The following is a 23931-nucleotide window of genomic DNA, read 5'->3' as shown; positions in this document are numbered from 1 at the left end:
GTTTGTTAAAAAATTGTACATGTTTATTTTAAATGATTGAAAAGTTCAGTAATTTTTTCAGATATTTGAAATGCTTAGAAGTATTTTTTTGAAAAAAGAAAAAAAGGAATGGCAATGTCCTTTTATTTCTATTAGATTCTACACCAACGGCACAATCAACAACAATGAAAACAGTAACAACCCCAAAAAATGCAGAAAAAAACATCAAAACTTTCCACTCAGACAAGGACAAGTACTGTATCTGTACTACCAACTGAAACACCATCGAACAGTCGTCCATCAACATTTACAGGTATATCTAATTCTTTCGATTTCTTATAATAACATCGTCAGAAACTCAAGTGCGAAGTGCAAATACCTCAGCTTACATGGTGTGTTGTATAGATAAAGGTACCTAATCCCACCTCTGGTCTTTCCAGGGGTCCAGGATTTTGCAACTGATACCAGTTTGTATAGTTTTTTTTTTTAAAATTGATGGCATCGATTGCTTTTTGTTATATTCACCTTCTTCAAAGATTCATTGGATACTACATTTCCCTTTACATTATAAATAAAGCTTTTTTATCTTATTTTATGCTTAACAAATGAAAAATATGGAAGAGTATAATTTCCACACTAAAAATATTGAAGCAACTACATTTAATTCAAATGTAAGGTTATTCTAACTCTCACTTTGATAAACATCAATCTTCATTTCTCCTTTATTTTAAATTTGTTTCCTACGTTGGAGTTTACAGATAAGGCTGCTGAACAGATTTTTGTAAATATAGTATCAAATTTAAATCTGTATTAAGTATTTAAAAATATTTTGATACAATTTTTTCAATTAAATGCCAAGAATTATGTAACATGTTCAAAATAGTGTAACGAAACTGAGGGTACAGGGTAATTACTAAATTATGGGTCGCTGTTGGTTTTATGGTCACTGGTCAAGGTCAAAATGGTTATGTTAACCATAATTTATATAATAAATAACGATAAATTGTTGGTTTACCTTAAGTAATACATGCACCAGAATTATTTGAATAACATCCTGTGTAACAAGGTTTATTTTGATGATCGAATGGTCCAATTAGGTTAACAAAAGGGTGACGAACCAATGGTCAATCCAGGACGTTTCTAATAACATGGTTGTAAACGACTCTTTCACAAACGGGAAAATAATATACTTAGACTGGGTACAGTTTGTACATACCACTGTCTTATACACCTAGTATACCGAATCGCTCCCTACTGTCAACTGACTTCTGCTTTATAAAGAAAAGTTGTCATGTTGACGTAGAGACGTCAGATACTCATAACGTCAAAATGACCAAACCATTATCCAAGTTAGCGCGCCTAACTGTGAAAGGTAAATAATAACGTTTTACCGATATAGAACAAACGAAACATACCATTTTTCTCATTATAAGAATACAAATCAAATTAATAAAGTTCAATTACATCAACTTTTGTTCATCTCTTCAATTAATAGTTAATTTGCAAATACATAGGACGTTTTTGACATCGGGCTCAGAGTTCGTTTTATTCCTTCTTTTATGCTGTTAGTCCGAATGAAAGTCACAATAATAGCACACGTACATAACCATATGGATTTAATAAAAATATAACAAGAAAGTCAATAATAACAAAGTATTAAAGTCAAACAAATTGCATGTATCAATACGGTAAGTTCGTAACAATATTTGACATCATGTTACCATTCCTAGAAAATATATACTTTCCTTCAATGTTCTTATGAAAGCTTACAAATGGAGGCATTCCAATAATTCCAATAATAACAAGCATTCTGAGAGTATTACATTAGCAATACTAGTCCCCTACCGGCAAGTGTAATCTGGTTCCCGTTAAGAATTGAAAATGCCATAATTCCGTCAAAAATTAATGAAGCGGGACGAAATGCAAACTTGATCTATAACTAATCAAGGTAAAGTCACATACCAAAGATCAGCTCAATATCTGAAAGCGTTTAGAAAAAAATTGCGGAAAACCAATGCAAGTGGGACAGACAGACAGACAGACAGACGGACAGACTCAGAGGAAACCTATAGTCCCCTCCGGTTTCACCGGTAGGGGACTAAAAAGTCAGAATGACGACCAGTTAACAAATACAAGCCACTGACATAGTGGACATGTCTTCTGAATAATTACATGTTCATGTATGTGGTTTTACAGTTTCCTTATACATGTATATACCTAACAGATACATAGCATTTATACCTTTCACATTTAAATGAAAGTAACCCTCCCCCTTTGGTTGTATTGATATTTGCAGATTATCCAAGAGAAATTCTAAGTGTCAGTCAAACATTCTTAACACGCTGATATTATTATTTTACATCATTGGACACGCATTTGATAGCAATGATTAAAGTAATGTCATTTAAATATAAATGTATGTGTCATTTCAGTAATAATTCATGCTGAAATAAATGTCTTTCCTGTAATATTTTGATAAAAGATAGTAAGAAATTTATTCTCAATGTTCAACAATGCAACATACATTGAGCCAACCATTGAAATTACTGATTTGAATTAGAGGAACGAATTATTAACCATTTTTATAATGTAACTGACCTTAATCTCAAGCGGACCCTCCCTCCATTTAAACAATACATTCATTACTTATAGAATACCTGTTTGACTTAACACATCCCACCCCTCTTCGATCCATATAAATTTGAGTAGGTTTTCTTCTAATCAAAAAAGGAGACTTAAAAGTTGGATGAAAAATTATTAATTCAAAAACCCCTGTCATAATTTCTATAACTTTACAAAACATAAAGTCTCTAACTTCTTTTGTTTTAAAGTTGTTAGGAAGATTAAAGATTGTGAAAGGAGATACTGACATGATTTTCAGACAGGACAAAAACAATATGTCTCTAATCTTAAATCTCATAGCATACAAATTAATTTTTGTATAAAAAGATTATTCTAATGTTCATTATACTTTACTAAATTGTGTAAAGATTTAATTTAAAAAACAGTGATCAAGTTCAAAATCGAATACAACAACACAAAATGAAAGCATGGCAAACACGGACATCTGGAAATACTAGAAGCGGAATAAGGTGCCACGGAGGAGTACTTCATGTCGACAGGTCATGCCCACCGTGTGTTCTTTATCCTTGATCGGGTAAAAAAGCTAATCCGTAAAAAAGTCAGCATGAATGAAAGGCTTAACAATTTGTATGAAAAACATATTAAGTCGACATTCCATTCAGTGACAGGTTGTATTCGTAAAGCAAGGTCATTAGAACTAAGTTAGAATTAGCAAAAGGTTTACTTTAAACGAGATTGTTGATATCCCTGTATAATGATGTTTAATACTGAATGGGGATGAGTTTTGTAAAAGTTACTCTTTGAAAAGCACACATCACTTCCCTGTATAAGCTTTTCTTTGGGTGAATTTAATTCATAATAATATATAGATATACACGTTTAAATACTAATCTTTCATTATTTTATAAAAGGCATTAGAAAGTGTCATACATGTGGAGATGCCAATTCATCTCTCTCCTGTGATACGAGGTCAATCTACTTGGGAAGATTACAGAATTGTACATCGGATGAACATTTCTGCATGACTGACATTGTCCATGACGGAACTGCCTATCCAAAAAGCTATAAAAGGTCAGTTTGTAAGAGCGAGATAATACATGTATAAATAGAGAAATACCGACATCTTACGAACGAACGTAACTCGCCCTAACTTCCCGTATCTCGGTAGTTTTCCCGGGACCAGTTATTGCACCTAGTTTAAAATTAATAAATCGGAAAAATTAAGTATATGTGTATAATAGAACGGACAGTATTTCAATCACTTTGTAAATGATAATTTCTTCTGTCTAATTTTCAGTAATCACTTACAATGTAATTAAAAGCGGACAAACAGAAGAAAATACGCCAAAATACCTATGACGGGTTAGGAAACACATTTGTCATGCGTCAGTGGTTATACGTATACATATACATGTATATATTAGTGTGCGCTGTGTTCATTTGGGGAGAGTTTCGTTTTATAGCATGGATGAAATCTAAACTCATACCCTGTATAAATCCATGCAAAGGCAACAAGTTACTAGGTGATGCGCCTATATAGTGTCTTGTATTTAAAAGTGTACATTTATGTGTTTGTAAGAGAGAGAGAGAGCGAGAGCACAATGGACATTATTGTTGTAATGAATTATACAGTGTAACATTGTTTTCTAACGTTTCAGAAATCAACCATTTTAAAAAAATCAGAAAATAGTTGGCACTTCTCCGGAAAACGTAATATTTTTAAAGTGCTCGCGCGTAGATGTTTGTGTACTTGGGGAGGGAGAGGGGGTCGAAGCTCAACTAATCGAATCAAATGTCCATTTTCAATACATTTAAGTAAATACATGGAATACTGCGATCCATATACTACAATCCTTATAAAAGTGGAATGGGGCAATGCATGTATATGCAATAATTTTTTTTCCATACCGTATCTAGTAAAAGAAAAAGTAACTTCATAAAGAAAGAAGGGTAGGTTTTTCTTTATGTGAAATATCACTTCAAAGAAATAAACGAGCATTCATATGATAGACATTATCTTTTTGGATGATGTATTATGTTGCAATCTCCACTTAATTTATCTTTTGGCTGCCTTTCATGATATATGTTATATCTGTATAGACATGTGGATGATAAAAGCTGCAAATTATGCATTTGGGTAGGGTCAGAGACGTAGCATCGTTTTTTTTAAATGGGGAGGGGGGACAGCCAGAGAAAAAAATTCAACTTACCTGAAAAAAACCTGACAAGCAAAAAAAAATTCTTCTTTCGCTACCAATTTTTTTCATACTTTACTACATTAGCCTTATTTGACTGTACTGCAACAAAAAGGGGGGGGGGGGCAACAAGCCTTTCAATGAACATTTCGAACAGTGAAAAGTAATGTGTGCACAAGGTGGGGCAGACCCCTCTGATGCTACATGTCTGTGGGTGCTGTATATTCATTAAATTTTCGTGTACTCAAGCTATGTACCATTATGTCATTGTTTTTTAAGCATGCATTATTCGTCAGAATATAAAATTACAAGATACACTGTATTCGTGAAGGGTAACTTTGATCCCGCACTCAGAGTAATTTCGACCGAAGCTCTAATGTACAGAGAAAAAAAAACTATAGTCGAAATTATAACTTGCGTCCTCTCATAGAAAAAAAAATCATAGATTGATTCAAGTATACTGACAAAAAGATACTGTAGTTCTCAAAATATGAATAATTTGAGAACATCAAGTGTATGGTGCTGATTCACTGAGTTGTCAAGGCATGCTTCAAATGTACCTGCACACACAGGCAAATAAAAAAAGACTGACGAGTTTTCACTGATGTGTAGAAGTAGTTTCTACGGATTTTTTTTTTCATTTTTTAAAACAGTCATGAATTCTTTCTGGTAAAAGTAATATTGCTGCAGATTTATTTATTATTCATTAGTCGAATTAGAAACATATAATTTTCGTTTTTAAAAGTGGGAGGGGTTGGGGAAGCCAGAGAAAAAAAATCAACTTACAAGAAAAATTCTGACAAGCAAAAACAAAAACAAAACAAAAACAAAAAAAGGGGGTGGGGGTTTAAAGTCGAAAATCCTTCTTTCATGGGGGGGGGGGGTCCAACTTTTTTGGAACAAACTTTTCTTCATACATTATCATATAAATATTGGGTCGGTAGATAGGTAATAATTTTTTTTTCCAGAAAATTTCAACATTCTTATTGATGGAGAAAGAAAATTCGGGAGAAAAAATTATCGTTTCCTAAGGTTAAACAAGTTTTGAGTCGGGTCATTTTTACCCAGTCGGTGAGGGCAAAGAAAGAATTTTTTAAAGATGGTCTAACCTAATTTGGCTGATACCACGTGTCTGGAAATTACCGAAGCAGCATTCATGTGGACAGGGGTTACTAAGGCTAATTTCTGTTCAGCTGATTTGCATTGCATTTTAATTTGTAAAAAACTGAATATTTTGAATGAAATGTGCATGAGTTTCAGTTGCAAAATCATTCTCATGTATATCACGTCAGGAATAGCTATTGATAAATTTTCTACGCAGATGTTGCCAGAGGTGACAATTCCTTGTAATGGCTAAGAAAACTATCAAAATAAAATTAAACCCGGCTTCAATATACATGTACATGTATTATAGCGATACCATGAATCCGTGGGAAAAAAGCCCGTTCGTAATTTTTCGGTTGATAAGGCTTCTTCTTAGATACATACGATCCTTAGAGGTAATTTTGCTCCAGTCTTTGCCCCCCCCCCCCCTCCCCCCTTTTCAGCTCTTGATTTTTTTTTTCATTAAATATTTCGGATTTCCAACGATTCGGCATGAGCATTACTGTAGATTCCTAAATATACGCGAGGAATAAATTATCGCGTAATTACGCGAGAAGCACCACTCGCAAAATAAAATTAATCGCTTTTATTTTTATGGTGCTTTACTGTATGTAAAATCTCTAGATACATCACCCATTCGCGAGTTATTGTTCTCGCGATTTGATGCCCCTCGGCCATTTCGCGATATTGAGCACTCGCGTAAAATAAGGAATCTACTTAAGAGACATAATTTGTTTAAAGAGACACTGTGACGGACAAACGGGGAAATTTACAGAAGTAAGATTTTTGCACGACACATGCAAATTTAATTCAATTCTTGAAAGTATTACGTCTCAGAAAATTACAGGTTTCAGAACCTAAAAAAACTACTTTTGTGGAGAAAAATACAAGTAAAAATAATTTTAGTTTGCCCCAACACGAAAAAGAAAACTTAAAAGAAACACATGATATTGACACTATGTAACTTTAAATGCGCCTCTGGTGCATCAAAATTGGCACCGTATATGATTTACATGTACAAAGTTTAGCCAGTAGCATGAACAAAAAGGACAGTGTTTTATGTTTATTTTTTTTAACTCTCTCTCGCCCTCTTTTTCGTAAGACAGAATCTTTGACTTCATGCTTCAAAATGAGACATTTTTCGTTTTCCTTTTACATGTGTATTTCCCTCTTCGGAACCCCTTTGCTCGTTTAAATGTCCATTGAAATTTATTGTAGCGTCACGGTAGCGACTACGACAAGAAGTAGTTTTGAGGTAACCTGCGGGAATTTTATCTTTTGAAATCGCAATAACATTGAAGAGTTTAATAATGCAAATGTGAGTACAATGAACGATCCCCTTTTTTGGTTACGTTCGTTCGTAAGATGTCGGTATTTCTCTAATATGACTCTCTCTCTCTCTCCCTTTCTTTTGTATTGATGCAAGATTAAATGAAATAACAATTATCTATAAGAAAGAGGTCTTCGGGTGATAAACTCAAACTAGTGGCCATGGGAAATCAGGTTTCTGATCGATTCATATTACCACTTTCCCTACTGTATGACATAGTGTGTTGCATATGCATGTCCTTTTTGCAAATTAAATATTGTGGTCCCTGTTCTTCTTCACAATATTTTATAAGTCTTCATTGCGACATTCTAGGATGCAAATTGATTATATGTTTATAATCAGCTGTGCACGTCTACTTATATGGAAAATTTTATGATACAAGATTTCACAACTTTCACAAGCATAAGGATGGTAGTAAATTTATTCTTCATGTTATATATGGAAGCGTTATATCTTTGAACATTCTGTTATTAACATGCAAACTATTTGCATGATAACTAGTATCATTCATTCAAGTTTGTGATGGACAAAATTGCTTATTCACTAGTCAACTTATCTTACCCTTTGTCTTGAGCTCAAGACTAGGATCCTTAAATCTAGAGGTACTGTGAACATTGAGCTAAAAAAATGATAACTCATCCCACTCCCCCACCCCATCCCACCCCCTGCCCGCTGCTTCCATAAGAGTATAATGGCAAAGTCCGTTTTTGCTTAAAAAAAAAACAAAAAAAAAAAAAACAAGCAACTGTCTGATCAGAATAAACAATAAAAGGTGCACAGTGACACCTTGCAACTGTAATAAAGATTCTGTGAAAGTCTCATTAAATTTTATTCAGTGGTATAGGAGGTCATGCTCGTAAGAGAGTTATACAGGTGTATACACCAAATATTTTTTCCGATCAGAACATGAAATAGATTTCTTTGTTTGTTTAACGTCCCTCTAGAGAATTTTTCAATCATATGGAGACACCACCACTTGCTAGTGGAGGGCTGCAAATTTAGACCTTTTCTCTGCACTGAGGGCCATTGAGCAGTAAGGGATCTTTTTCGTACCAGCACCTACTGCGATACGAGACGTCGGTTTATACGGTCTCATCCGAAGGAGCGGTGGGATTCGAACCTGCAACGTAAGGATCAACTTCTTAATCTGCTACTCTAGAGCAAACGTTCTATCATGAAATTGGAGGTCACAATGGTACTATAAAATAAAGATTATGTGAAAGTATTATTAAATTTTATTCAGTGGTATAGGAGGAGTTGCGGAAAAGATATGGATACCCCGTATATCATAGAAAGAATGGCAGTGTCAATGTTTTGCCATGGAAAACCTCAAATATATGTTTGATAAGAACATGAAATATGAGATGCACAATAGCACTATGTAATAAAGAATCCTTGAGAGTCCCATAAAATTTTATTTCGTGATATAGAAGAATTTGCAGATAAGAGATGGGTACCCCCAAATGTAATAGAAAGAATGGCTGTGCCCATGTTATGCTATGGTAAACCCCAAATAACTGTCTGATAAAAATGTTTAATTTAAGGTTAATAATAGGACTATGCTATAAAGATTCTGTGAGAGTCTAATTAAAATTTTATTCAGTGGTAAAAGTGGAGTTGTTGATAAGAGATCGGTACCCCCGAAGTGTTACGGATGTATGGACGGAAGGACGAACGAACGCAAGGACGCACGAACATCCCCATCATTCTATATACCCTGGCTTTTCAAGTGGGGGTAAAACAAGAATACATAACTGCTCACATTAGTCATGCAAACAGTTTGCCTATCTTAAGTATGTATGCTATATATATTTTAAGTATATACAAGCGAAAGTTTTATAAAAAGCCATGAAATATTTATGTAAGAAATGAAGACTTCAAAAAGATGTTCATGCTTTTTTGACTAGTTACTGTCAAAGAAGAAGGTACGGTTTGGGCTTTATTTTGCCCTCAAAATTTAATGTTTTCAAAAAGTTATGGAATTGGCTTAAATATGAGTTGAGTATAAGAATGTGATGAATCATGAAAGAATACGATATGAAATAGGACCATTCTGGAAATATGACGTCATTAATTTGGTACACTTCTAAGTTTTTAACAGAAAAAGCCTCAAAAGGACCCATTTCTTGGGGTATTTTTCCTTAAGAAAATAGTGTTCACAGTTATCGCCCACTGCAATTTTCGGATATGTTGTGTAAAATCCTTTGAAAAATCATACTTCTGAAAATCTTTGTGGGCGATGCATGTGCTCTATATTATCTGAAAGAAAATTTCACTGGAAAATGATGTCTTCTGCAACTTTTTGAGAAAATTCGGGAAAATACACAAGTCTATGGCGTCACAATAAGCCTTTGGGAAGTCATATGAGAAAAACGATTTGTATGCTCTTACTGCATGGAATTTCAATGACTCAGAAAGCATGAATTTTAATTTCTTAAATCACTTTCATATTTTTGAAATATACTGGGCAAGATTTGTATTGAAACCGTACCTTTGTCCAAATGACCTTAAATTATCCCTGTGACAAATTTTTGGGTTAAACACATTTATGTAAACAGCCTTTTGCTTAAATTTTTAAATACATTTATCATTTTCTCAAGAATTCAACACAGAAACATCAATGAAAATTGATTTAGAAATCAAATCAAAGAAGAATGGCTTTCTAAAAATCCTTAATTATTATGTATTCTTGTATTAATCGAAAAACTTTAGCAAGGAGTCAAGATAATGTATACAGTCCTATCTCATGTTTTACAAAAAATATGGAAAAACCTTCGATATTTAGGAGTCCATCAACACATTTTTCTCTTTTTTATTAATTAGGTGTGTGACAGAGGAGGAGTGTCGAAACAAGTGGTTCCACCAAACGTCAGATCTGGAATACTGTACCAACTACGGCAGTGTTCCAATGACAGGACAATACAACTGTCACTTCTGTTGTGTCTCTGACGGATGTAACGCCGGACAGGTGCCGGATAAATCCACATTTTATTCTAAAGCCTGAGAATTTTTGAGGAAAAGTAACATGTTAATTTATTCATACATGTATTAATAACGTTGGCAAAACAATTAGTTTTGATTATTATAAATTACCTAATAAAATCCTATCAAATAATTTCATATCTAATATGCAGTGCACAAATATATCAATATATCATTATTGAAACTGTTACCATTGGATAAATTATAATTAATTATTCAGACGTATGTTGTTAAATTTATTTCATTAAAGGGATAAATTCTGATGAATTATTATTGGTAGTGCCATCCAGGCACTCATTATACAAAAAAAGAAAGAAAATGGGCATTCGGTAAGAAGTCAAAAGAGGAATGAACGTGTGCGTGTTTTGAGAATTGATTTGAAATCATGAAAAGATGAAAATTCCACTATTAGTTTTTTATATCAGAGGTATAATGATGAACTCCGAACTTCCACAGAAACAGTGACAAGTTACTAATTCACCTCAGAATTGTAATCTCTTAATCTCTTATAGTCTAGAGTCCTGTCTAAAATTATGTTTTTCACGCGTGAGGTTCTCATCAGATATCAATGAAAATTAATGTATCGATTAATTTGAGGTCTTTCATCAATTAAGGGTATTTAAATGATAATTATTAATTGGTTTACAAACATGTACGTCATATCCATTTCCTTAACAATTTAAGGAGTCAATACGTGCATATCTTCTTTGAATCTGAAATTGATTTGAATGTTTTTAGACTCATTTCCAATTTTTGTTTTGAAAAGTCGTTTTACTCAGAAAATTCTTGCGATTTATGATATTTTATTAATATATTGATCATTTTCATTTCTTTATATTTTACAGTTGCTCAAATGTCATTTTATATACATGTATATAATTTTTTAGTAAAATACTGTTAATGGTTATTATGGTTTTATAAAATTTATCTAATTGATATCTGTTTGTGCCTGTCTATATAGATATATTTTTTCCTCAATGATTAGTATACTTGGTGTAATAAAAGCAACCGTTTATAATTAATATTTCTTAAAAATTTTATTCTATAAGTAATATTCTTAATCACAAAAGGATCCAGTCTTGTATTCCACCATATTTCAAGGTGAAGACTACACCTCGTATTTCCTACAGATATACATCGACTATTGCTTCCAAACGTTTTAATTACAAGAAAACTTTACAGAACCTAGATATCGAGTATCTGAAACATAATCCTCAATCGTGTGTGTTCATGTTCTTCTTCACCCTACAACTATAGTCCTGCTGGACACGTTATTACTGGTGACGTAAATATAGTTAATAATGAGGACCTTAAATTAATAATTTTAAAAGGGCCAAAATTGAGGGAACCCCGATCTTTTAACTGGCATCATGATTTTATAAATATTATGGATTCTGTGGAAGATTACGCCAGGCGATGGGCCAGACATGAAAAAGACGACCTTGACACGATGCCAGAATGGATTAAATGAATCAGATCGCGTATACATCTATGTTAAAATCTCGCAGTAAAGAAATACCGACATCTTACGAACGAACGTAACCAAAAAAGGGGATCGCTCATTGTATTCACATTTGCATTATTGAATTCTTCAATATTATTGCGATTTCAAAAGATAAAATCCCCGCAGGATACCTGAAAATTACTTCTTGTCGTAGTCGCTACAGTGACGCTACAATACATTTCAATGGACATTTAAAAGAGCAAAGGGGTTCCGAAAAGGGAAATACACATGTAAAAGGAAAGTGAAAAATGTCTTATTTTGAAGCATGAAGTCAAAGATTCTGTCTTACGAAAAAGAGGGCGAGGGAGAGTTAAAAAAATAAAGGTAAAACAGTGGCCTTTTTGTTCTTGCTACTGGCTAAACTTTGTATATGTAAATCATATATGGTGCAAATTTTGATGCACCAGATGCGCATTTAAATAAATCATGTCTCTTACGTAATGCTCATGCCGAAACGTTGGAAATCCTAAATATTTGATTTTAAAAAATCAAGGAGCTGAAAGGGGGGGGGGGGGGGCAAAGACTGGAGCAAAATTACGTCGAAGGATCGTATGTATCTGAGAAGAAGCCTTATCAACCGAAAAATACGACCGGGCTTTTTTACCATGCATTCATGATATGGCTATAATACATGTACATGTATATTGAAGCGGGGTTTAATTTTATTTTGATAATTTTCTTAGCCATTACAAGGAATTATCACCTCTGACAATATCTGTGTTGAAAATTAATCAATTGCCATTCCTGACGTGACATATATGAGAATGTTTTTGAAACTGAAACTCATGCACGTTTCATTTAAAATATTCAGTTTTCACAAATTAAATGCAATGCAAATCAGCTGAACAGAAATTGGCCTTAGTAAACCCCTGTCCACATGAATGCTGCTTCGGTGAGTAATTTCCAGACACATGGTATCAGCCAAATTAGGTTAGACCATCTTTAAAAAATTGTTTCTTTGCCCTCACCGACTGGCTAAAAATGATCCGACTCAAAACTTGATTAAACTGAGGAAACGATAATTTTTTCTCTTGAATTTTCTTTCTCCATCAATAAGAATGTTGAAATTTTCTGGAAAAAAATTTATTACCTATCTACCGACCCAATTTTTTATATGATAATGTATGAAGAAAATTTTGTTCTGAAAAAAGTTGGAACCCCCCCCCCCCATGAAAAAGGATTTTCGAGTTTAAACCCCCCCCCTTTTTTTGTTTGTTTTTGTGTTTGCTTTTTTTCTTTTGCTTGTCAGATTTTTTCTTGTAAGTTGATTTTTCTCTGGCTCCCCCAACCCCTCCCACTTTTAAAAACGAAAATTATATGTTTATAATTCGACTAATGAATAATAAATAAATCTGCAGCAATATTATTTTTACCGAAAGAATTCATGACTGTATTAAAATATGGAAAAAAAAATATCAGTAGAAACTACTTCTACTCATCATTGAAAACTCGTCTGTTCTGTTTATTTGCCTGTGTGTGCAGGTACATTTGAAGCATGCCTTGACAACTCAGTAAAACTCAGTGAATCAGCGTCATGCACTTGATGTCTTCAAATTATTCACATTTTGAGAACTACAGTATCTTTTTGTCAGTATACTTGAATCAATCTATGATTTTTTTTCTTAGAGATGACGCAAGTTGTAATTTCAACTATATTTTTTTCTGTACATTAGAGCTTCGGTCGAAATTACTCTGAGTGCGGGGTCAAAAGTTACCCTTCACGTATACAATTTTATATTCTGACGAATAATGCATGCTTAACGAACAATGACATAATGGAACATTGAGTACAAAGAAAATTTAATAAATATACAACACCCTCAGACATGTAGCATCAAAGGGCCTGCTCCCACCTTTTCCACACATTACTTTTCACTGTTGGAAATGTTCATTGAAAGGCTTATTCCCCCCCCCCCCCCCCCCCCCCGTTGCAGTACAGTCAAATAAGGCTAATGTAGTAATGTATGAAAAAAAATGGTACCGAAAGAAGGTTTTTTTTTTTTGCTTGTCAGGTTTTTTCAGGTAAGTTGATTTTTTATACCCCCCCCCACTTTAAAAAAAAAACGATGCTACGTCTGTGACCCTACCCAAATGCATAATTTGCAATTTTTTATAATTCACATATCTATACAGATATAACATATATCATGAAAGGCAGCCGAAAGATAAGTTAAGTGAAGATTGCAATATAATACATCATCCAAGAAGATACTGTCTATCATATGAATGCTCGTTTATTTCTTTGAAGTGATATTTCACATAATGAAAAAGCTACGTTTTCTTTTACTAGATACGATATGGAAAAAAGATATTGCATATGCATGCATTGCCCCATTCCACTTTTATGAGGTTTGTAGTATATGGATCGTTGTAATCCATTTACTTAAATGTAATGAAAATGGACATTTAATTCGATTAGTTGAGCTTCGACCCCCTCTCCCTCCCCAAGTACACAAACTTCTACGAGACCACTTTAAGGACATACGCAACGTAGTTTGAACTTTATTGTCTTTTCCCCAGGAGTTGAAGAGTTCCAAAACTTAAAGGAACTGTGTGCTACATTTTAATGTTTATATATGCTATTGTACACTTCTTCTAAAACAAGTTTGGATAAACAAAACATCTAGAATATATGTTTAGTAATTTTTGTATATTTTTCTTTGATTAATACAAGAATTTTCATCAGTTGATATCTTTTCAAAACCCCTGGTAATGCATGCTGATTTTTTTTGTATACGAACATCTAATGACACTATAATCTTAAGAATATCTTGAAAAATTATCAGTAGGTAAGGAACGTTGCGTATGTCCTTAAAAATATAACGTTTTCCGGAGAAGTGCCAACTATTTTCTGATTTTTAATGTTTGATTTCTGGAACGTTAGTAAACAATACTGCATTGTATAATTCATTAAAACAATTATTGTCCATTGTGCTCTCTCTCTCTCTCTCTCTCTCTCTCTCTCTCTCTCTCTCTCTCTCTCTTACAAACACATAAATGTGCACTTTTAAATACAAGACACTATATAAGCGCATCACCTAGTAACTTGTTGCCTTTGCATGGATTTATACAGGGAATAAGTTTAGATTTCATCCATGATATAAAACTAACTTTCCCCAAATAAACACAGCGCACACTAGTACACATGTATATACGTATAACCACTGACGCATCACAAACGTGTTTCCTAACCCATCATAGGTATTTTGGCGTATTTTCTTCTCTTTGTCCGCTTTTAATTACACTGTAAGTGATTACAAAAAATTAGACAGGTGAAATTATCATTTACAAAGTGATTCAAATACTGTCCGTTCTATTATACACATATACATGTACTTAATTTTTCCGATTTATTAATTTTAAACTAGGCGCAATAACTGGTCCCTGGAAAACTTCCGAGATATGGAAAGTTAGGGCGAGTTACGTTCGTTCGTAAGATGTCGGTATTTCTCTATTAAGCGATTAAAGGGCAAAATGAAAACCAACTATCCTTCTGTGTTCAATAATTCAGAAGTGAAAAAGAATTAGATAGATTACACGATCAGTATGTTCTGGTCCCTGCTGACAAAGCAGGTAACAACATTGTCTTTGTTTGTAATGCTCATTATTGAAATTGTATTTTAGAGGAACTGGGATTTTATTCTACAAGCGATAATCCAACTTACACCCCATAGCTCCCTTTCTAAGTAGGAAATTCTTTAAAATCATATGTCAGTTTTTGGAAATTTTTACTATTCCCAACAACCAAAATGAATTTGAATTACCATATCTATACTGGATTACGAAACTTCATAAAAATTCTTACAAACAAAGATACACAGCGGGTTCCAGTAAATGTTCTACCAAGCCTCTTTCTTTACCCCTCACTTAAATATTAACAGTAGTGAAGGAGAAACTTCAGGAGTACTGTGAAACAATATATTCGAGAAAAGGTGTAAATCAGATGTGGGTACTAAAAAATTCCAAGGAACTTTTGGAAAATTTGAAATCAAAAATTTTTTACCAAAATCAACAGCATAAAAACTTACGACTTTTCAACTTTATATACAACCATTCCCCACGATAAATGAAAGTCCAGGCTTTTTGACATCATTGCCAGCTGCTTTTTCAATCAAAATGGAACTCGTAAATTTACTTACCTTGTCTTTGGTCATTTGCGCAATTATTTTGTTAAAAACATTCTAATTTTACACACAAGTACTCTGAAGTTGATACTAAAAAGATGCTTGCATGAGTTTTTGATTGACAATATCTATGTGGTTTTTGGAGACCAGGTCTTTCAACAATCTATTGGAATTACCATGGATACCAATGGCGTCCCCGTTATTAGCAGACCTATTTTTGTATTCATATGAAGCAGGATTTGTCAAAATCTTATACGTGAAAAGAAAAAAATACTTGCTGTGTCCTTCAACTCAACATTTAGATATATCGACGACGTATTGTCAATTAACAATGGCTATTTCCATTCTCATATCGATACGATATATCCCGGTGAGCTTGAATTAAAAGATATCACAGAGTCTGGCACATCTGTTTCATATTTGGATATCTTACTAGAAAAAGACGTTAATGGTAATCTAACAACAAAGCTTTATGATAAACAAGATGATTTTAACTTTTCAATCGTCAACTTCCCTTACTTATGCAGCAATATACCTTTATCACCTGCATACGGGGTTTATATTTCTCAGTTGGTTCGATACGCAAGAGCATGCTCTACGTATGACCATTTTCTAAAACGAGATAGGTTATTGACAAACAAGTGGTTGAAGCAAGAATATCAGCAGTCTCGTTTAAAGTCATCATTTCGTAAGTTCTATGGGCGATACAATGACCTTGTCAGCATATACAATCTACCTTAAAGTCAAATACTGACTGAAGTTTTTCATACTAATTGTTAGGCCATTATTTACACACTGAATTGTCGACGGATTTTGCCGTTATTTCCCAATCATGACAAGGACCACAAGGAGCGGGTGTGACCGGTCGACAGAAGATGCTCACTCCTCCATGGCACCTGAACCCACCTCTGATGTATGAGAGGTCCGTGTTTGCTCTGCTCCAAAATTTGTATTGTTAAATGGACTTTTGAGCTTGAATACTGTTCGTAATCTCCATTTCATTTAGTTTTTACAGCCGATTAAAAGTAATTTCATTAAAGCAAAACCATGCTGATGGTAATGTCAAGCTTTTCAAATTGATTTCAAACTAATTGTATTATTTCCTTACGTATATCTGTATAGCGTCCTTTTAAAGGACAACAACTTGTTCTCTTAACATTTCTTAACATTTCTATTAAGGGTTAAGACCTTAATTTTTTTTAACATAACCAAGAAGAGTAAATACTTAAAAGGAGAAAATAGTTTTTAAAAAAAATATGTCAAAAAAACTCATCTGCTTTTATTGGAAATTAATGTCTTTTGCGATTTGAAAAAAGTATTTCCATGTTTCCTCTAGGAGAGGATAGAAAGGACAATGAGATAAAGAATATTACAATTCATTAGACAAAATCCAAACACTTTTAGACAGAAACGATCTGTTGCTATTCCAATATCACGCCATGTCAAAATTTCAGACACAGGGTCCAGTGAAATATCTTTGATGGTGTCTCCCTCATCAAAGTGCACTTTTCGGTTTCTCCCGCAACATAGACAATCACAAAGCGAAATTCTGTGAAAAGTATGCAAGTAGATTGGAATTGGCTTGTCATTTTCTCTCTGATAAAAACGTAGTCCAATGACAACGCCTACCACAATAAAAACGCCGACCATAAAGTCTCCCAACAACTTGTAGCTTAAGAAAGATACACTGGGTTCTGACCCCTCTGGTAATTTATCTTGAACTAGAGTTAGATAGACAGCGATCGCTAAAAGCACGGTTACAGCAAACCCAACCCGTTCACCACAGTCGGGCGGCATCAGAAAAACAAACAGCTGGAGAAACGAAAGAAAAGCGACAGGGAGGATTAAGCTCGATATATAGTAAACTGGTCTCCTTCTCATAGTGATGGCCATTCGTACCTCCTGGAGAAGAAGAGTATTTGTGAAAGTATATAGCTTTGTTTCAGTCACCTCCCAAAGACTGTTTTCACTAAACTCCGACATGTACATCTGGTCGGTGATCATGAATGTAATTTCCGAGGGCAAATACCCTGGTATAAAGAATCTCAAGGTACACGTTTGTGTATCAAATGGGTAGTAAGACAAATCAGCATCACATGTACTCTCAAAAAGATTAGGAGTTACCCAGTTTACTTGTCCATCAGTTTCCAACCTTACATTCATATTCTGATGTCCAATTTCACTCAATGTATTATAGTCCAGCATATTGACAAGAAATGGAATCCATAATTTCTTCTGGGGGACAATAGTGACCTCTATCCCCCCGTAACTTGTTTTATCCCATATTAATCGGTCATCTATCCATGATACAGATAGACCTCCGGTGATGGAGAATTTACTTATAGTCTCGTCAAACTCCTTGATACTGAATAAGTAAAAAGTTACGTTAATCTGTAGAGGACTTGTCCTATTCGCTCCGGGCCTGACGTGAGGATCGTATGTGGTAGGAAACAATGTTGTGTGTAGATTCAGTTCGTCATTGATATTGTAAGTCCAAGACAGTGGCAAAACAGAAGAAAGAAAAAGAAATGTGAACAAAAATCCCACTTTCTCCAGATTGCTCATTATTTTGGATAGCCTCTTCTTCGCTAATTAAGCCATTTCTTTTTGTACTCTGGGTTAATAATTAGTAAATGCATTGTTGAATCCATACTCTAAATTACATTATATAGTGCTTTTATATTCGGGTTTTGAATGTGTTAAAAAAATCTGCTAACCCTTTTGTTCAAAACAGGCCTTTAATTATCATTAAATACACAATTTATAGAAGATCAAGGGAGATTTTAAATGCATCAAAAGAGATCCGACTGCAAACGTGTTAATTAAATGACAGGTCTATCATGTTTTTAGCTATTTAAAGGGCCTATTCAATTAAATGCCGACGCAATTTACAAAACACTGACAGGACACGGAATCACGGATGTAGGGAAATAGAGAAAATATACAAATCACGGATTGTTTTTACACGGATGATAAATTCTTCCGTGCATTTCCATACAGTTTAAAGAATTATACGAATTATTAAGAATTTATTTATTAAGAAATATTAACAAAAGTACAATAATTATATTAATAGTTGCTACTGAATTAATAACAACATCAATAACAACAACAAATATCCGTCATTTTAATTTTCGTATTCCGAAAACAAAACTCCATCTGACCCCTCCGTATTTTGTTTTCGTATTTCCGTGCATCCTTATTTCGTGACTTATATGTGTTTTGTGAACTTTAAAATTCCGACGAAAACCACATACAAACCATCATATAGCCTTCTTACAGGGGAAAAATTATAAACATGTATACGATCTCTTAAGGTTTGAGCTATCTAAAACAATGATAAAATTGTCATTTTACACGTTTTAATACCTAAAAAGCCGCATTCAAAGAGTAAATAATAATTCATTCATAAGCTGTGTATTGCCTAAAACAGCCGGTTTAACTAAAGGCGCTGTTCCAAGGACCTCACCACAACATTTTCACACCGCGATTTTGCTCATAAAGCAAGTTAAAGAGGTTCACTCAAGAGCTTTTGAGCAGATTTTTGTCTTGACCTATATTTCGAAAACTCTGCACAATGTTTTAGTTCTCACGATAAATTTGGATTCTACAATGCCAATTAAACTATATTCAGTTAAAACCCCAGATTAAATTCCATACCAAAAGCATTAAATGAGGAACAATATTTTGTGGAACTATATTTTATTTCCCAGATCTTACTTTTGAACAATTTTTAATATACACTAGGTTTTAATATTTCAGAAACAACATTTCTTGACTTCGGAGTTTTTGCTGCAACATCCACGAAAACGCGAACTTTATTTCTAAAATACTGCGTATAAAAACTGTAGACAAAACAACTAATCGAATTAAAGAGTTATAATTTAGGTAGAACGTTATTTCAAACATCTTCATAAAATTTCTGTTGTGAAACGTTTCTATCTACTTTTAAAAAATTAATATTAGATTGTTTACACAATTTTGTTTTTCATGTAGAACATTGCATGTTATTTTGTAAGAGTTAATTGGAGAAGTCACATGACAACCTTATGATTTTTTCAATGTACCTTCTAAAATTACACGATTTTGCTGTAATTTTTTATCATTTGAAAAAGAAAAATGTATTTCACTGAGAGAGGGAAAAAGACACCGTACTTTTTACATTGTTTATATATGAATAATAAAGTGTATTTTTATCATCTCCGGTGATAATGACTTTCATTATTTTTATTTTATTTTAACATTCTTCCTCAATGCTAGAAACTTAAATCCCCTATAATGAATTATGTGGAGATAACGAAAAGTAATCGACTCAAAAGTCCATTAAATAATTCCAAAATAAGAGCAGAGCAAACACGGACCTCAAAGACATCAGAGGTGGGATCAGGTGCCATGGAGGAGTGAGCATCCCCTGCCGACCGGCCATACCCGCCGTGTGCTCCTTGTCATGATTGGGAAATAACGGAAAAATCCGTCGACAAATCAGTGTGTAAATAATGGCCTAACAATAAGTATGAAAAAATTCAGTCAGCATTTGACTTAATGATAGGTTGTATTTGCTGACAAGGTCATTGTATCGACCATAGAATTTACGAAATGATGACTTTAAACGAGACTGCTGATATTCTTGTTTCATCAACTTGTTTGTCAATAATTAACCTATCTCGTTTTAGAAATTGTTCATACGTAGAGCATAGAGCATACGTAGAGCATGATAACAGTAAAAACACATTTTATTTTTTAAATGATTTAAATCATTTTAAATATTGAAGCAAATTGTTATAAGCCCTATAAAGAAATTAAATAACAATGTATTATCCTATTTAAAAGATTCAATTGTTTAAATCACAAAATCTGACCTCATAGCTAAAGTTAGTGTTTATGCAATCTTCAAGGTTAAATAAACACAACTTCACCTGTATTCCTTGTCATTTTTTCTTGGACATAATTTTTTATGATAAAAATTGGATTAATACATTCACTATCGAGTGAAATTTATATCCCCGATTTATCAAAATCTATCTTCACTTTAGTATTTCCTCATATTCCCCTTCTTAGAATCCAGTTTTATGACAGTTAATTGTATTACACTGTATATTCAGGCCCATAGAACGCTGAGGGCAAGGAGCCCCCTAAACTTTTTTCTGAGTATAGTTTTTTGCTATAGTAAATTTTCATTTAGATGCTGGTTGGCCATTTCCACTTTCTGTTGTATTGTCCAGCACTGGCAATTTCTAGGATTTGAGTAATTAGGAGGGGTTTTTTCTTGCTTGTCAGATCATTTTAAACCGTTGCTACCGGCCTGATATTGTTAGTTTGAAGAGCTTAACTGACATCAGTAATTTATCTGAAAAGTACAACATACGTAAATATTAAATAACTAAAACTTAATTGAAATGATTTTTAGCAATTTCTAGCTCTACGGCGGGAAAATCACCGACCTTCTGTTTTGATGGATTATCATCTGTATGATAAGTTTATCCTCTGGTTCTGGTAAAACAGAGAGTGTGGATGCATAATTCTTCTTGGCAAAAGTTTTGTTTTAATTACAATTTGTAGCTGTTGAATATAAAAGTACTTTTAAAAGTAGCGAGGCCACAAAAAGTCACCACAATTTTGAAGATCCATTTTGAGTTCAATAAATGTTTCTGTTACTTAGTATGTGAACAGTATTTTAACGTAATTTCTAAAAACAAATTCTACTCATTTTTGTATAGTTCAGAAGAAAATAAAATAGAACTTTCAAAGGGAAATGTTACCTTGAAAATGTTATTAAATTAGTCTAACTTCATCTTTTCCCCACAGAATCTTCAATTCATTCCAGTTCTCGATTTTTGCAAAAAGGTATTTTTTTTTAAGTTTAATGCTTGTTTTGTTTGTTTGTATGTTGTTTAACGTTCCTCTCGAGAATTTTTCACTGAAATGGAGACGCCACCACTTGCCGGTGGAAAGCTGCAAATTTTGTCCTATACTTGGCACTTACGGCCATTGAGCAGTGAGGGATCTTTTTCATGCCAGCACCTACTGCGACACGGGATCTCGGTTTATACGGTCTCATCCGAAGGACCGGTCTCCACGTCCCACAGTGGGATTCGTTAAGTTTAATGATATAAATTAATAATTTTCTCTATCATTTCTGTAAATCTTGTGAGCAAGCCTTGTATGTATATAAGAATAATTATATTGAATAAATTATCCATAAAATTGTTTGTTGTTTAACGACCCTCTCGAGAATTTTTCTCTTATATGGAAACGCCACCACTTTTCGGTGGAGGGCTGCAAATTTGGACCTATACTCGGCACTTAGGGCCATTGAGCAGTGAAGGATCTTCTTCGTGCCAGCACCTACTGCGACATGGGACCTCGGTTTATACGGTCTCATCCGAAGGACTGGTTTCCACGTCGTGCAGTGGGACCATAAAGTTGTAAATTCGTATGAGATGCATATAGCTGAATCTATTGATATATAAATCTTTAAAATTTTTATTTACACATGGTCAGATAGAGTAAAGATTGTGAACATAACTGAAATTTGCAATGAACCTTTTACGAAAATAACATTTTCTTGTCTTTCATACAATAGCTTAGACTTCAAAGAAGGTCTAATTTCACACACTTCTTGAAGATATCTTAGAAAAGCATCTCATCTATTTTTTTTTTTTAAATCACGGATGGATACAACTGTTGGAGGCAAGTTATACACTATATATAGCTAGACAATATTTTGTCAACATTCTCATCTGTAGATAGAACATTTGTTTAATCGGCACAACTAAATTCAAATTGCTATTATGCCAAATGAAGCCGAATTTGCGAATGTCTTGGAGTCAAAACAAGACCCTCAAATGGCTTCATTGTTTCTAAACCAATATCCGAGCCTGTTCGCGCAATGTTATGTACTGATATGAAGCTGGTGGTTTCCGGTGGGGGCCAGAAAGGTTGCAACATCGGCGATGTCCATGTCTCTGAAATGATGTAGAGCGATATGTTTATCATATCACATAGTAGTCGCCCCGTGCTTTGGCATCTGTTCCCGTCCACCATGCACACTTTCGGTTGCATCACACTCTTGCAATGATTGTGCTTTGTCGATTGAATGTCGCAACCCCCCTGTCAAAAACATTTTTATATTTGCCAATCTAATCGCAATATCTTCTATAATTTAAAAGAGACAAAAAGTTTGTTTCAATTTTTTACAAACCTATCTTTGAAACATCCTACAGGCACCACAATGACTGTCCTATAACAGTTCTTTTATTATTATTATTATTATTAGTTTCATTTTAATGCAATCATAAAGAACACAAACACAAAGAAAAAAATTGAAAATTATTCCTCAAAAAAGAATTTTCATGCAGTTCTAGGAAATAGTTACGCTCCAGTAGATATATATACTGAAATTACTTATTAGTTTGGGCATTTAAATGTCTTATTTCAACAAAAAGTAACGGCATGAGCAAGTTTTAGAAAGGGACTATTACATTGCTTTGGCGGTGCGTTAGCAATTTTGTCTAGTGTATAGATCATACTCTCCTCTTTTCAAAAAAATTGAGAAAGTCATCTTTTTATAGTAAGATATATGCAAGGACAGTCATTAGTGTTTATTTATGAATCACTACATATTTTACATATCTATCTACATATCTTTCACAGATACGTAAAGAAACAATGAAACTAAGCAATGAACTTTATATTTTACGACAAAACATTGAGTACTAGTAAATTATTTGGTTCGATCTTGTTTATCGTATTGTCAGCTGATTTTACATTTATGACACTGAAGTGCAGAATTATTTATAAGATGATATGATATACTATGATCAGAAACTAAATATCTAGAACTAAGTCCAAAAATAACTGAGCAGTCTGTAGGAAGATACAGTCTAGAAAAAAAATTAGCTGATTGCAATAAAATTTTATAATTTCAAATGACTATGATTTTCAGAAATCCGTGTATAAGTTTTGCATATCATGCAGTTGTCTGTTTAAGCATAAGAATAGTTGTTAATCAACATAAATGTGTTTTCAAGCATGACGTGACGCCTTCATTTGATTAATACAGAAGAACAAAAATTTTTTTTTTTAATGAAGTTCATACGTTACTTTTTTATTTTAAGAACAATGACGATA

General features: G+C 33.5%; 1 protein-coding gene and 1 pseudogene across 1 annotated transcript; one reads left to right on the top strand and one right to left on the bottom strand.

Moving 5' to 3' along the window:
• Positions 1 to 267: 267 nt before the first annotated feature.
• LOC133175614 (uncharacterized) lies at positions 268 to 10247 on the top strand. Its single transcript, XM_061310726.1, has 3 exons — positions 268 to 292; positions 3474 to 3633; positions 10015 to 10247. The coding sequence occupies exons 2-3, from the start codon at positions 3584 to 3586 to the stop codon at positions 10193 to 10195; spliced, it is 231 nt and encodes a 76-aa protein (XP_061166710.1). The 5' UTR covers positions 268 to 292; positions 3474 to 3583; the 3' UTR covers positions 10196 to 10247.
• Positions 10248 to 17130: 6883 nt separating this feature from the next.
• LOC133175719 (neuronal acetylcholine receptor subunit alpha-6-like) lies at positions 17131 to 19068 on the bottom strand (annotated as a pseudogene).
• Between the last annotated feature and the right edge of the window lie 4863 nt (positions 19069 to 23931).

Source organism: Saccostrea echinata, unplaced genomic scaffold, assembly GCF_033153115.1.
Source record: "Saccostrea echinata isolate AGI-Se365-2 ecotype Australia unplaced genomic scaffold, CSIRO_AGI_Sech_v1 ptg000064l, whole genome shotgun sequence".
Lineage (NCBI taxonomy): Eukaryota > Metazoa > Mollusca > Bivalvia > Ostreida > Ostreidae > Saccostrea > Saccostrea echinata.
This window is presented reverse-complemented; position numbering and strand designations above follow the sequence as displayed.